General features: G+C 37.3%; 1 protein-coding gene across 1 annotated transcript in view; it reads right to left on the bottom strand.

Moving 5' to 3' along the window:
- The window catches only part of cntfr (ciliary neurotrophic factor receptor), a 421,815-nt gene that overhangs the window by 47,630 nt on the left and 357,711 nt on the right, over window positions 1–16,474 (bottom strand). The window contains exons 5-6 of the mRNA XM_059357864.1: window positions 12,187–12,304; window positions 9,307–9,473 (exon numbers count right to left, since the gene is read on the bottom strand). Coding sequence (XP_059213847.1) covers window positions 9,307–9,473; window positions 12,187–12,304 — 285 coding nt within the window. The remainder of the gene's footprint in view (window positions 1–9,306; window positions 9,474–12,186; window positions 12,305–16,474) is intronic.

The following is a 16,474-nucleotide window of genomic DNA, read 5'->3' as shown; positions in this document are numbered from 1 at the left end:
TAGCGGCAGGTAATTAGAGTTTGAGACCCCTGGTTTAGAGACTAGCCTCCAGTTTGACATTTTGGCCATTTCCATCTTGGTTTGAGAGTCTGTCTTAAAGTCTTTCTAAAGCATTTTCTTCTTTATCGCCTATTAGATTTGATTTGATAATTTACTAAATATACACCATGCTGTATTGTAGAAGACGCGAACGTAGGATTAAGAACATAAACTCATGGGTAAAATGTTTGCTGAGATACTAAATCAAGTCAAAACTTGGGCAAATTTCTCATATACTTCTATATAATTTGACTTTTTTTTGTCAACCAGTGGAGGCGCCACCTGCTGGCCAGTAGAGAGAATGCAGGTTTTAGGCACATCAGTGTGGGCTTCACTCTTCAGGCAGACAGACAGAGCAATCAGTCTTAATGTGGAGGCGAATGTTAAATGATGTAGCAACCTCAAATTGAACTAAACTGACTAAAATCGGGGGTCTCAAACTCAAATTACCTGGGGTCGCTGGAAGCAGTTTCAAAATGACCAAAAAAAGACACAAAATTACAAAAAAAGGCACCAAATGACAGGAAAAAAACCCCGAAATTACTTAAAAAAGACACAAAATGACCAAAAAAATACACAGAATTACCAAAAAAGACACAAAATTATTTTAAAAAGGCACAAAATGACACAAAAAAGACACAAAATTACCAAAAAAGACACAAAATTACTAAAAAAAGACACAACATTACCAAAAAAAACTGAGAATTATCAAAAAAGACACAAAATTATGTAAAAAAAGACACAAAAACATGGGAATGCAGATTTTAGGCACATCAGTGCAGGCTTCACTCTTCAGGCAGACAGACAGAGCTATCAGTCTTAATGTGGAGGCGAATGTTAAATGATGTAGCAACCTCAAACTGGGAAAAAGAAAAAGAAAGGAGCAATTATCCTCGGGGTATAATTTCATGAAATCTCATTGTTGTGGTTGTCCATGCTTGGCCTGAAAACGTCTGTCATCCCTCCCTAGACTCTGTTCATTCACATTTGCGTCCACATTACTGTTCCTCTTTCTTCCTTTCGGTCTCATGTTGCAACAGTTACTGCAGCCTTTTCTAGCTCTTTGCTGGTGATGCAACGAACAGGTATACCGTAACATAAAAGTCTAATCTTTCAAACAGCTACTTGCGGGACCATTATATTCACTGTCTGCTGGAAATGGAGCGAGAGAGTGGGAGGGAGAGTGGCTAATCTTTCTCTCTAAAAACAAAAGATTCTGCTTTAAGGCTGTCCTGGTGGCTGAGACTGTGCAGCCATCAAGCAATAAAACAGAAGAGAAGATCTGCAAAACCTAAATCTGCATGTAGATGCACCAAAATATGCCTGAGTACATTCTTTGAGCATCTGATTGCAGTGTTTCCAAAACCATTACTATGCATCATCTGGTCTTTTTTTTGCTTAATGCACCCAGGTGTGAGTGCATGATAAAAAAAGAAGAAGACATTTAAAACCCTGCAGCTCCTCTCTCCTCTCTCTGTCCTCGCACGACACTCTGTCTCCATTCAAACAAATGGTCTTTTCAAAAAGAAACAAGACAAAAAAAGAGCAATCTATTAAGTGTTTTACAGCGGAACAGATGGACGACAGCATCTAACAGTGCACTTGAACAAATGGGAAGAATAGGCAGAGGCAGAGTGCAGAGAAATCTGACAAAAATAAGATAAAAACGGAAATGGAACAAAAGGGGTAAAAGAGAAAAAAAACCCCACCAACCTCCTCCATTAAACCAATTGTTGCTGTCTAAGAACAACACAACAGCTCCTTTATCCACGATGCCTTAAAAATACTCGAGCGTACACTTTAAATCTGACGTTAGATGAGTAGAAACAGGTGGTTAGTCACGGTCAAAGAACTGAAGTCTCAGATAAAAGCCTCATTGTTGGAGCTAGACGGCATTTTAAGAGTGACAAAGTGCGTAAAAAGCGCCGTTCTATTCGCAAAAGCATTTCTAGGATGTTCTGTAAATGGGGTAGATACATTTAGTGCATTTTTACACATACATATGGGAAGAATGGCAATAATAGAGCACAAAAATCCCATTTCTTGTCGTCTCATGAAACCAAAATTCCAAAAAAAAACCTCCTGCTCACATAATTAAATGAGTAGAAGTGGTATGTCCTGAATTCACATGGCTGCTGTCTTATTTGTTCAAAGCTACATCACACAAAGAGAATGAATCTGAATTTTAAAAAAGCACATCAGAAAGTTCTGTGTCAGGTTTTCTCTCTTTCAAAAGAAATTATAGATTACAGTCATGCGACTGCATATGTTATCATATTTTGGAGAGTCAGTCTACGGGGAGTCGTACCACTTCCTGCCACGACGACACTTGTCATCCCTTCATCTCCAGACGCAGCTACAATGGAGACGCAGCATCGGATCCACCTTGTTTAGTGATCTGAAGCAGATCTGCAGAACTTGTGCCTTTGAGATTTTTAGTTGGAAATTGCAATGATAAATGTCTCAGATGGACCAGAGACAGTTGTACTCGTTACATTATGTGCATGGTTTAATTCATGGGTCACAAACTCGTGGCCCGCGGGCCAATTGCGGCCCTCGTGACGATATTTTGTGGCCCTCACCTTGATATGAAAGTTTAATGTGAGTTTTATATGAATGGCACTTTACCGTGTTGTGTGTGGAAGGTCCCTTTAATTACTTTTTTTTGGTAATGTGTCTTTTTTAGTAATTTTGTTTCTTTTTTTAAATAATTTTGTGTCTTTTTTTTTTTTTTACTAATTTTGTGTCTTTTTTAAAATAATGTTGTGTCTTTTTGGGTAATTCTGTGTATTTTTTGGTCAATTTGTGTCTTTTTTAAGTAATTTCGTTTTTTTTCTGTCATTTTGTGTCTTTTTTTTAGTTATTTTGTGTCTTTTTTGGTCATTTTGATACTGCCTCCAGCGGCCCCAAGGTAATTTGAGTTTGAGACCCCTGATTTAATTAGTGCATCTCTTAGAAACGCCTATAAACCTCTGCCAGCTCTAGTTGTGCTTTTTTTGCAGCCAATACTGATCCATGACCTCCCTCATGGAGAGAGCTGAGTCCATTACACATTTTCTGGCTAAATAAATACTAAATACTAATAACAAATCAGATACTCATTTAGAAAATCTCAATAATAATCTCAATGACAGGATCAGGGTACAGGCAAGTGAGAATCTGAGTCTAATCCAAATAGTTTTCTCTCCTGTGTAGATGACCTAAGAACAGGTGAAAATAAGGTTTTGCCAAGAAAATCTTCCTCAATTCCTTATTTTTTTTCTTTCATCCTTGAAACAGGTGGGAAAACAATATTTTGCCAGGATAATTTTTTCCAAGTGATTTTTTTCCCATCTGTGAAAAACTCACTCCAAACATATTCCGCATGTTTAATCCTCTGGGGTCTTTGATCACGCTGGCTGAAACTTTCTCCAGTTTTTTGTTTGACATTCCGAGGTCACGTAAAACCAAAGATATGATTGTTTTAATTTGATAGTACAAAAATATTTATTCAAGTGTTGGGATGAGGCAGGCGTGGCATTCTGTAAAAATGGGGAAAAAAGGACTCTAATCATCTAACACTGTTCCTATGAATAAACATGTTCTTATGGTCTTTTATTATATTATTATAGTTTTATTATATTTGAATTTTACCTTTATATGTTCATATTTGTTACATTATTCAGGTCTGAAACAGTTCATTGAGCATATTTGTGTTTTTTATTGTTATAAATAGTAAAATTTTATCTCAGATTTCATGATTTTTGGGCTCAATATGTTAATAAAGTGGCTTAAACTGAAAAAACTATTTATTCGTCTGTTTAAAAAAATATATATACATATGGCAGAAAAGTAACTTAAAGCCACCACAAGAATAAACATTTTTCTTCACTTGTTCTCCTCCTAAACACAGGAGAACACAAGTTTCACCTGCCTCTCATTCATTTCATACCATGGTGTTATTATAAACTAATAAAACATTTCAAACTGACTAAACCTGAACCTCTTTACTCCATTTATATTAACTGACGTCTACTTCTACTTACTATTTGTGTGATACTTTTGCTTCCCCACCCCCCAACTATGACAAAGCAAGGACAAATTAAAGCTGAAAATGCACACTCCATTTTTTACGTATGAATTAAAAGGATAAAAGGAAGTGACAGATCATTTCATGGTGATGTGGCTATATTCTCCCTTTGAAATTCAGTTACAGTTTATTCCTTTTAATCACAATGAATGAATAATTCAGTGCTTAATCACGCTCAGGTGGGTTAATGTCAGAGGTAGCAAAAAAAAAAAAAAAAAAAAAAAAACTGTGTGTAAGTAAAAAGACTTTAATTGTAAGAGCCTTTACACTTTGACAAGATCACATATCGTTTGATCATCTTGGCACAAGAAAGCTTTAAGTTATCATTTGATGAGTCCGGAGCTTACTTGAGGGTTCTCTTTGGAACTGTACCCACATGTAAGGACACACACACACACACACACACACACAATCTCATCTCATCTAATTTGATCCCAGCTTTGGTCGGATGAACAAGGACAGTTGAGAATCGTCTTACTCCCACTCAGAATTCAGAAGTGCACCAGGAAGCATGAAATTGTTTTATTTATTTACGATCTGTCTCGTTGTCCCTGATAATGAATGTGGCTTACTACTTAGAATGGCGTGAGAAAGACTTTTAACAATGCAGGAACAAGGAGGAGATGATGGGAGAGAGAGAGAGTGTTTCAAACTATATGAAACACTTTAAAAAAGAAGAGGAACAAAGGAAGAGGGCAAGACCAGATGAACACAAATTTTGATGAATTCTGGAAACTTTTGGCCTTTCATCTAGTATATCCTATAATAAAGAACAGATTTGATCAAAGGCTCTTGCAGAAAAATTTGCAAAATACTGGCCTCTTCTCATTCTGACTCTCTGTGTGATCGATGGCTACAGCTGTGTTGTGTTATCAGTTATACCAAAAGAAAAAGCAAGTGGTGATACAGAGCATTGGAGGGAAAGCAAGCAAGCTTTCAGCCTGTTTAGACTAGAGTGCATAGTGTAAAGCAGAGGTCTCAAACTCAAATTACCTGGGGGCCGCTGGAGGAAGTATCAAAATGACCAAAAAAAGACAAAATGACTAAAAAAAAAAGACACAAAATGACAAAAAAAAAAGACAAAATGACCAAAAAAGACACAAAATGACTGAAAAAACACTAAATTACTTTAAAAAGACACAAAATTACCAAAAAAAGACGCAGAATTACCAAAAAAAGACACAAAATTACCAAAAAAAAAAGAATTATGGGGACCTTCCACACACAACACAGTAAAGTGCCATTCATATAAAACTCACATTAAACTTTCATATCAAGGTGGGTGCCACAAAATATCATCACGAGGGCCACAGTTGGCCCGCGGGCCACGACTTTGAGACCCATGGTGTAAAGTATGTACATTCAACATGGTGGTAACTGCTAGCTGCAATGTGTAGTGAAGCTAATGGGGAAATGGCTTAAACCTGCATTCTTTCTAATGGCCAGCAGGGGGCGACTCCACTGGTTGTAAAATGAGTCCATTGTATGGAATATGACCATACTTCTCACTTGATTTATAACCTAAGTAAAGTTTTTCCTAATAAGTTTTTGGTCTCAGTCGCTAGTTTCAAGTATTCCTCAATACAGCATGATGTTCATTTTGTAAATTATACTCCCATTTTGAGTAAAATAGATGAACAACTTTGAATTTTGACCCTTTTAACAGTGTGTTTTCACTTCATTACAGTCAACTATCACATTTTGGTTGCGTAAAAATGACTAGTTCAGCATTGGATTGGACTAAAAGCCACTTTTATATAATCATATAATCAGCATAAGAGGTTATTGGTTCCATCTTGGTTTCATTTTGTACTTTCGTGACAGCCCGATCAATAAAAATATTTCCTAAGAAAACACATTTCCCACAAAGTGAAACTTAAGTTAATGCAACTTCATAAAGTAATGCTATTCTCCATAATCCAATATATTTAAAGACCTCTGAAAATCATATTTAAGACATTTTCAGGCCATAAATTCAGATTATTGGATTGTAGACTTTGCAAGACTTCATAAAGAACCCGAAAAAGAATCCCCTTTTAAAAGCAAGCTTCATGAAATCAATCTGAAAATAATAGTGTGGACGGAAGACATTTGTCACACAAATGGCATTTTCGCATGTACCGGAGCAGCTTCGGCTGATGACAGAAAGAGGGGAGGAAGAAAAATAGGAGGGAACTGAGAAAAAAAAAAAAAGAAGTACAAAGTCACAAGAAGGGCATGTGGGAATAAAAGAGAAAGCAGAGTGAAAGAAAGGAGCAGTGGGGTGTTTTGCTATCACCAATAGTTGAGGGATATTTCCTCAGCCAAGGCGCTAATCCGGCTAGCATTAGCATTTTCATGAGTCCTGTGTCCGGGGCTTGGCAGAGCATGTCACTGCCTCATTTGGTTACTTATGTACACACACACACACACACACACACACACACACACACACACACACACAGTCTTTTTCAATACCTCACCCTCTCGACCGACACACTCCACACAATTGCTCCCAGCCCCGTTGGTGTGTGTGTGTGTGTGTGTTTATGCGTCATGCACACCCATATCGCGCTCTAAGCAATACAACAGAGCTGAGGACTGCTGGCACTTCCCTTATCTATCAAAGTACTTCTCATTCCTTCTTTAAAATGAATTTCTCCTCTTCACTGCTTTCCAGCCTGAGTCGCTTATAAATTCTCAGAGCCTTGCTGTTATTATGGAGCCTTCTGCAGCACTAAGTGAACAAAAAACTTCCACAATCCAAACTGCATACTTACACGGCACCATGAAGGATGTAATTTAAAAAAAATAGCCAATGAAAGAAACTTTTATGGTTTAATTCTTAAATTAAATACGACTGAATTGTGCTTACATGGCAGCTGGTGTTTGTGTTATCTGGCATTTTCAGTTAAAAACCAGACCTTTGATTTGTGACTGTCGCATCCAGTCCAAGCCTCAATTAAATAGTGTTTGCTGCAGAAAAGGTTCAGAGGTAGTGTGTTTATTATCAAGTGCCTTTGGTAATGACAGGGGTGCACAGTCAGTGGGTTTTCCCGCTAATGGACTATGCTGTTGGTTAAAGCAAAAGAAAAAAAAGCTGTGCACTCTTCTTTCAGCTGGGTGACATTTATTTGGCCATTGAAATTTCAATTTTCTTTTCCTTTTTTGGCACCAAGGATAACTGTGTGTGCAACTCTTTTGCAAAAAAAGGAAGTAGAAGTCAATGAATTCAGTCGTCTGTGGTCAAAACAAATGCATTAACATTGCTCAAGGGGTTGGCATCGTCAAAGAGCTGCCTCGACACCGTGCACCTTACTTATTTTTGTTGCCAAATATTTGTCAATCTCTGTGGGAACGGGGTCTTAGACTTATCCCTGAACTTTAATAAAAACATTGTTTGTTAACTCTTAATGAAAAGGTTTGATATTCAACAGCTTGAATGAGTTAGGAGGAAACATTTCTCTGATTTTCAAAGGTCTGTGTGGTCCTTTTAAACCTTTTGAGCTCAAATGAAACCCTTTAAAACATCTTCAGGAAAAAATGTTTTAACCAACAAGTTCTCCAACATAAACAGCAGGAGGGGTCGTGTGTCAGTACCACAAATTAAGGCACATAGGCCCGGTACCGCGGCGCGTTCTTTAAATGGCACATATGTACGGTCCGCGGTTGTAACAAAAAGGCTGCAGTTTCTGTGGATTTATGTTGTAAAACCACTGACCTAGGTTTAGTGCAAAAAATTTCTGGTAAGGCGTTATAAAAGAGTTTAAACAGTAAATAAATGTACGTAAATGACGGAAGTGAAGCAGTTACCAGGGTCACGTGACTACCGCAAGTTACTTAAGTTCAAAAATTCATGTAACTCAAGTTAAAAGTGGTTTACTTTTGTTTTCACACGGGACACAAACCCCGCTCTCCTGAGTGAAAGTCCACCGTTTGTGGGCCTTTTAAACCTTTTGAGTTCAAATGAAACCCTTTAAAACATCGTCAGAAAGTATGTTTTGACCAACAAATTCTCCAACATGAGCGGCAGGAGGGATTGCGTGTCAGTACCATAAATTACGGCACGTAGGTACGTATCGCGACGCATTCTTTAAAAAAGAACACACGTACGGTCCACGGTTGTAAAAAAGGCAACAGTTTCTGTGGATTTCTGTTGTAAAACCACTGACCTAGGTTTAGTGCAAAAAACGTCTGGTAGGGGTTATAAAAGACAGTTTAAACAGTAAATAACCAACGTAAATGCTGGAAGTGAACTAGTTACCAGGGTCATGTGACTACCACAAGTTACGTAAGTTACGTTCAAAAACATGATTCACGTAACTTAAGTTAAAAATGGTTTACTTTTCTTTTCACACATAACGCGAACCCTGCTCTCCTGGGTGAAAGTCTACCGATTGTTCGACCCATCCACCACTCCAACCTCCGACCCAAAGTAGAAAATCGCAGTTTTGGACTTCACTTGGCTGTCAATCAACTACTACGTCAGCAAGATGGCAGCAGACGCATTACACGAACCGTATAATACGGAGACAAAGCTCATCTTTTGCTGCCTGTACACACGATCTAAATTCACTATTTTGACGGGAGAACAGGCTGGTTTTAACATGTACATGTGTAACGGAGTTAATAAGGAATTTGATTCCACTTGCCATATAAAAACTCATCTGTCAACACGCAACTTGTTTGTCTTATAGTAATTAAATGCAGCACCCCTGTGGTTTAGGGTGGTGAACCCCGAGGGGCAGCAACAGTCTGACTTTCGTGGCTCCCTGGTAGGAGCACGATTTATGAGCTGCGTCATTTTTACATATTAATTACTTTATTTTCACTACAAAGGGGTGGTTTAAGTTGTGTTTTTTTGAACACATAGCTCCCTTACGGTTGAGCCCGTCCATTTTCGTAAAAAGTTGACGGTGTTTTTATTTTATTTTTATTTACAAAATGGCTAGTGCTACAAGTTAGCTAACCTGCACTGTCTTTTCATTTTATATTTTCCAGATGTGCATGTGTGTGTGAGAGAGCAAAAACCTGACTGACTGTACAATTAATTCCTGTGCCAGTGTCCGAAATAAACGGCTGGATGCCAAATGAGATGGTCGTTTTCGTCTTGTCGTAAATTTCACAACGCCAGAGAGAGTACCAAGCCGCTACACATGCATCAAATTTGGTTAAAAAAACAACAAAACAACATAACAATAGATGAGAATCTATCTTACCTATACTGGCCTCTTCAAAGGAAATGGTAGTAGAGGCTTTCCCCAAGGCGTTGACTGCTGTCACGTTCACTTTGTAGGGGAAGCTGGAGAAGACCTCAGGAAAACGGACACGGCAGCGGTTCTTGTGGTCCGGATCTTTCTGCACCTCCAGTGACAGCTGGTTGTGTCTGGTGTGGAGAGGAATAGGATGCTTTACTTGGTTTTTGTCCATGAAAAGATGTCATTGTTCCAATAGATATGATATGGGGGTCTTATGGCCAAATAGTAGAGAAAATACACACAGTGTCGTAGAAAACCTTGAAAGAAAAACACTTGACGACCAGGTAGATTCGAATTACAGCCTTGTGCGGGATTTATTGTAGGTATCAAAAACAGATACAGATGCCAAAGGTGACAGACAAATCCAAAGATCAGAACAACTCTGAGGAGACAACACCTTGTGTTTCTCTTTTTAGTTTGCAGGTTTGTGCGTCATTATTTCTGTGTAACTAAAGTTCAATGTCCTGTTATTTCCTGTCACGTTCCACTTTTGATATATGAGCACACTTGGGAGGTCAGATTCCTATTCTAATGTTATTGTATCAACCAGAGCATCCGCTTTGGATATGCTAAGCTGACTTGTCTAATGAGTTTTCCCATAAAAACTGAAATCCTACCTTTTGCCAGGTCATGCCATGCATTAATTTCTTATATTACCTATACATTTTCAACAGATTTACACTACAATTGCTGACGTTCTTCCTAAGAAATAAGAATATTTTATGGTGTAACAACTCTGGTCACTTCTTTGGACTACTGGGCCATTATTGGACCAATGGCCTGGCACCTCATACACATACTGGCATGGAACTGTAGAAAGAGAGACGGAAAGTGGTTCGGCAGTTTTCACCCATTTTCTTTTTTAGTAGTCTGGGCATTATACATCAAAGCTGTGGACACAATTTTAATCCCAACACTAAAAAGTGCTTATTCTGCCTCCTGCTACACAGACCAGAACAGGACTTGGGTTTGGGGCGCAGCCAGACCTTCAGTTTTTGTACATTTTTTAGTTTGGTTTATGGGCCTAAATGTTCCTCTGCAGCTTTATTTTAGCTCATAGGCTCAAAGCACTGTTAAATCTTGCTCTTTACTTATTTCTTCAGCTAAGAGCCAGATGCCACGAAAACCAACAGAGCTCCCAAGGACAATTAAAATCCTTTCCTTTTGGAAGTCATGGATGCTTTTTGTGGAAAAAGGAAAGAAATGTGCAGCTGATGGCACGCTATAAATGAAAATAGGCATCATTCAATGCTCCACCTGTTGAATGGCTGACCTGGACTCTAAAGACACTTACTCCTCTTACTGGTAATCTCTCTATTGTCCCCGTCGTCTATATGTCTCTCTGTCCCACTGCTCATTATTATTCAGACAGAATAATGTGGGTGTTACAACATTAATGAAGGCAGAGTCCACCTGCTGTGGTGCGAGCAGTGGGAATCTATGATCTGAGAATATCAAAGAGACCCTGACAGAGACTCGCTGGGTCTCCATCCACAGTTTGACTATCTAAGGTCTTCCTACTGTTAAGACATGTCTGGAAGCCCGAGGACAGGTGGAGAGAAGTGTTTAAGTACAAAGTGAATTCTAAAGGTATTATTTTTTCTTATAAAGCCCTACTTATCATTTCAAAATGATCTTTTTCACTGAGCATTTTGCTGTTTCAGTTCATAGGAGACATATTAGGCTCATTTTGAGGTTCGTAGTTGCATTTTGAGTTTCTACTAGAATATGTTTACATGCTTTAATGTTCAAAAAACATACATTTTCTCATAATGTCTGTTTTAATATACCTGTTTTTTACTCAGTTTACTCAGTTTTAGTGCCTGTCTCTTTAAGTGCCCTTCCCAAAAAAGCCCACTCTCCTCTGATTGGTCAGTGTTTAAGGGTCTTTTTTTATTTGTATTGCTTCATTGCAGGTTATGAGATTACAAATATTAGCAGCTTCATCACATATTCAATTCATCCGGCCACATTTATGCATTTTTTCAAGAGGCAGTGCCAAAAGAATAAATAAATATTCATGTTTAATTGTTTGCTTATTCAATTAATTATTTCATTGAGGAAAAGAAAGACAAGAAAAGAGAGGGAGTGTTTAAGGGTCTTGTGTAGCTGCGCCCTTTGTCTCTGCACCATCATTGCAGCCGGGGAATGACTGTAATAGCACTTCCTGCTTGCATAAAGTATAGTTGTGACATAACAACCTTCCTTAAGTCCTGATGGCTCGTTTAAAGACAGTTTATGAATATGGGTTGTGTGCATTACTGCATGGATTGAGCATTTAGATACTTTCACAGTATAAATATCACACCTGGACCTGTTTTAAGATAAAAACAAAAATAAAAAAGCCATGGAAATCGCACTTTTTACCCTATGAGACCTTTAAAGTTTTGCCTTCAAACACATTTAATGCATTTTTCTGTGTGGTTTAAAAATGAATTACTTGGTTATTTAATAAACTGTTAACCTTTGATGTTTATTCTCCATGAAAATATCACAAATTAGAGTTTATAGGATACTTTTGGTATATCAAAACAATGGTATGTAGTCACAGTTTAGGTCACCTTTGCTATTTCTAACTTCAAGAGTGCGTTTTGTCCAATTAGGCTTTGTTATTGCAATGCTGCTGTGTTTTCAGCTGACAGAAATTACTTTCATCTGCACAACATTACTGAAACAAAAAGAAAATAAACTGCTGTAATAAAACTGGAATTGCCCTTGAAGTCAAGTCACTAAAAGTAAGCTAAGTCTTTGCAGGCCAGAACAATATATATATAGAGAGAGAGATGGACTTAAATATGGAAATCCACAAATTGCAGCCAGACACAAAACAAATGGACTTACTGTACGTCTACTTCAAACGTGGTGGGGATGTAGGTGGCGTGCAGCTGGTGCCAGCTGCAGTAGAAACCTTTAGGGTAGGTGTTGGACCGACAGGTGACTGTGGGCTCCCGGGGAGGAACTGCAGGGAGAAAAAAATAAGACAGTTAAATAATTTGTACAGTACAGTAGAACTATGCAAAGCGTAATAAAAGGATGTGAAGAAAACCAGAGACACCAGAGTAATGCACATCTCATTAATCAAATGCAAAGCAGCTGTGCCTAATTACACATTTCCTTATTGAATAATTCATTGTTGATCAAGTATTTCATTACAAACGTCACTTTAAATTAAGCTGCATCTCTGGTTACGTTTTTATTAGATATGCTTTTAATTTGTTCAGTTAAAATTGCTTGTTTTTTTTAAATTTCTCTTAAATTTTCTTTATTACACAAATGAATTAAAGTTAGGTTTCAGCAAGGGGAGTAATTAAGATGCATTAATAGTATCACTAATATTTTCTTTCAAACTCAACTTCAGGGAAACCAAAAAGTGTTATATAAATACATGCTTCGTCATATTCTCATCTAATCATTGCAGCAGTGTTACATGTTATGACTGAGGGGAAACATTCTGAAATGTACTTTAATTGCATTGACTTTTCCCTCCTTTATTGTCAATTTTCAGAGTAACAAATAACATACATAGACAATAATAATAAAGATAATAATAAAAGGTAAATAAATACAAACTAGACACAAACTATGACATGTCAAAATAAAGTATGCACAATATACTGTAATGTCGGAGTTGAATGTCCACTTGAGTGCATCAGAATTGAATATATATAATAGTAGTAAAAATAAATAAATATAATAAAATAAAAAATATAGATGAATAAATAAAGAAACAAGACAAAAAAAATGAAAATGAAAATAAAATAAAATAAATAAAAATAAAATAAAAAATATAGATGAATAAATAAAGAAACAAGACAAAAAAATGAAAATATAATAAATAAAAATAAAATAAAAAACTTGACACATACCATAACATACCAAAAAAAATTACACACAAAGAGGCACAATATAATGTCAAAAGTGAATGTCCACTCGAGTGCGTCAAATATGTCAGAATAGGTCCTCTTTAGGGGGCTAACTACAGTTTGTCCGAGTGTTTCTGAGTGGAATCTGTGTGATCCGGAACAAGCAATTTGCACAACAATTCAATCACTCTAATTTCAACGATTTGAGAAAATGAATAAAACAGACGGTAATGGAGAACAGATCTGGAGAAAACTGGCAATGACACTGGAAGAAAAAAAATGTAAAAAAAAAAAAAAAAGCTGGGAGAAAGGAAGGATATTGAAGTGGTAGAGCAAAAGAAGAATAAAAGAGGTTGGCCCAAAAAAGTGATGTTACGCCAACTCTGGCCTCCTCCAAGATTAGCCTCTTTTCTCCACGGCTAGTCAACCGTACACTCGTCTACCACTCCCTCTTTCTCCCTGCAGCTTTTTACCCTTTCACCCTTGTTATCTCTAATGCACGTAACATACAGGGAGTGTACAGTGCTGCATCAGAAAAATACATTTCTCTACACCTATAAATAACTGTCTGCCTCTAATGTCTTTTTTGCCTTCCCTTTTTTCTTTATCTCTTTTTGATCTAAATTGCACCTTTTTCATTTCAGACATGGCATTTCATTGGTTGCTGCAGAATATATAAATATATATATATATATATATATATATATATATATATATATTGCTTTGACAATAGCGGCCGGCATTAATTCTGGATCCAAGCCAGCCAGTAATATATACTCTTGATATGATAGTTTGTCTGATAACATCTGCATTCACACAATTTAATTCTTCATTTATAGTCAGTAATGTACACCGGGGTTGAATGGGCGGGATGGGTCGTCCTGTCTTTAAGAGCCACTAACCCATTCACTGTGGACATGGGAAAACCTGCATGAGCTGCTCAGTGGAGCAGGATTTCTCTCCCCTGTGGGAAAAACGATAGCTCCCAATGTTTTTATAGACCAGGGCTTCCAGGGCGCGGTCAGGAAAAAAAGGTAATAATTCGACAGAACAATGGTTAAAAAAAAAAAGGGGTCTTTACCTGCTTTAAGCAGCATGGGGAGAAACAGACTGTTTTAAAGAAGCTTCATAGATAGCTTCAGTGGTTTGAGTTTAACATAAGGGACCATTGAGATTTACAGATAAATGACCCTGAAAACTGAGGAAGTAGTGTTGGAAATTGTATTCTGAAGGTCTTTAACAATGGACTGGATGAAGATGGAAAGACAAATGTGGGAGGTGTAATTGAAAAGTGAGTATAAAGTGAAGTAAAAGTACACAAAGTATGTTCGATCAACTGTTTCGACATGCGATTGAATGGGTGTTATCAGCTGTTACCAGCCTGCTACGCCTTCTGGTAGGTTCAGAAGGTTGTTATCAGAAGGGCTGTTATAATAAAGATTATCAACAAGATCTCCAACCTAAGCGTCACATATGAGCGTTTGTCAAAATGAGCGTACATATATCATTATTATTACACACACGTAGGGTTTGCGGTTGAAATAAAGGCTGCAGTTTTGGTGAATTTAGGCTACAAAAACACTGAACTAGGTTTAGAGCAAAAAAACTTCCTAGTAAGACAGGTATAAAAGACAGTTTAAACAGTAAATAAATATAAGTAAATGGCAGAAGTGAAGTAGTAACGAGGGTGACGTGAGCCACGTAAGTTACGTTAAAAAAAAACGTAAGTTATGTAAAAAATCTATTACTTTTAAGGTGTTTAAAAGGTGCTTTGATCCAAACCATGATGTGTTCTTCTCCCCAAAACCTAACCTCATAATATCTTTTGCTAACCATAACAACATAGTTTCAGAACCTAAACTTAAAAAACTAAAAGTGAAATGAAACAGAAGCTGAACAATATATTAAGTTTATTAAGAAATCTACCAACATGAAAGCTATAAAACCTTGAATTTATGTACATTTTACAATGTTTTTGTATGAAAGCTTGCCTCTGTATTGTTGAAAATGTTGGTGTATTGTCTTGTATTGCACCATGTTGCTTTAATAAAGTTTTAAAAAAAATGATAACAGCCATTTTTGGTTGATAATGATAATATTTGAAAAAGTGCTCAGATGAAAAACCTATTTTAAGCGTGTCCCAGGCACTCACTCACACATCTATTTATAAAAACAATACAGTACACATATTATTAGGATAAATGATACTTAAACTTTGGTTAACAACATGAGTATCATTGGTTACACCATCATTTGGTGGAGAATATACAGTCAACGGGCTAATAAGCTAACCATTAAATAATGTTGCAAAAAGCAGAGTACAGGCTCAAAAACCATAAGCACTAGTTTAGAAAGCTGGTTGTATTGTTGGTCAGATATGTCCTGATAGCCAATCAGAAACAAGTATTTTGTGGCAAAAAGATGCAAGAGGCAAAGTGTCTCAACGTCGGAAAAAATGAAGAGTGGAGGAAAAGAGCAGGAATGGAAAGAGAAAAAGAGAAGGAGTTACAAAAAGCAGATGGACAATTCCCTGCTACATCACATCTAAGTGCCACTATTACTTCAGCAATGTGTTTTCTTTCTGTAGCACAAGAAAAACACCCAATGCCCAATTTATCCACTATATTTCAAGTAGTTCTCTCATCACTGATGATTATTGAGGTGATCCATTTGTGCAGCCAGTTTTGGAGGCATTTTACTGTGTTTTTTGGTCGTTTCAGCAAACACTTTGGCGCGGTTTTCTTATTTTCTATCTGTCTGCTTACTGAAATATCCCTCTTTGACCAAGAATCTTTCTTATAGATGAAGAAAAAGATAACGTGAGTAATCCTGTTTTGTATTTGTGATGGAGATGAATCAATTAATCACAATAAAAACATTTTTCACGTATTGTAGCTGTCTAATTGTGTATTATATCTTGGTAAAACCACCCTGGAGGTGTATTTGGACCAACACAAAAACACGTCCACAAGCGTGAGGTGTAGGCTTGATTGGCTGCTGTGGGGTCACACACATTCAGCTGTGTTTAAGCGGTCGCCACGGCAACTAATTAGCCTGTCAATAACGTCAGCGATGAGGTGCCGGGGACGACATCCAATCACACTCAATTAATCACAGAGACTAATTGGGGCCATCTCAATCAATTGGCTCCTCATCTGAGAGTTTCACTCAAAGTCACACACACACACACACACACACACAATGGAGAGCTGGAGGTATTCCTATCGGCTCTGTAGAATTAGCCATAATCAATCAAAATGGCTTAT

This window comes from Centropristis striata, chromosome 19 (assembly GCF_030273125.1).
Source record: "Centropristis striata isolate RG_2023a ecotype Rhode Island chromosome 19, C.striata_1.0, whole genome shotgun sequence".
Taxonomy (NCBI): Eukaryota; Metazoa; Chordata; class Actinopteri; order Perciformes; family Serranidae; genus Centropristis; species Centropristis striata.
This window is presented reverse-complemented; position numbering and strand designations above follow the sequence as displayed.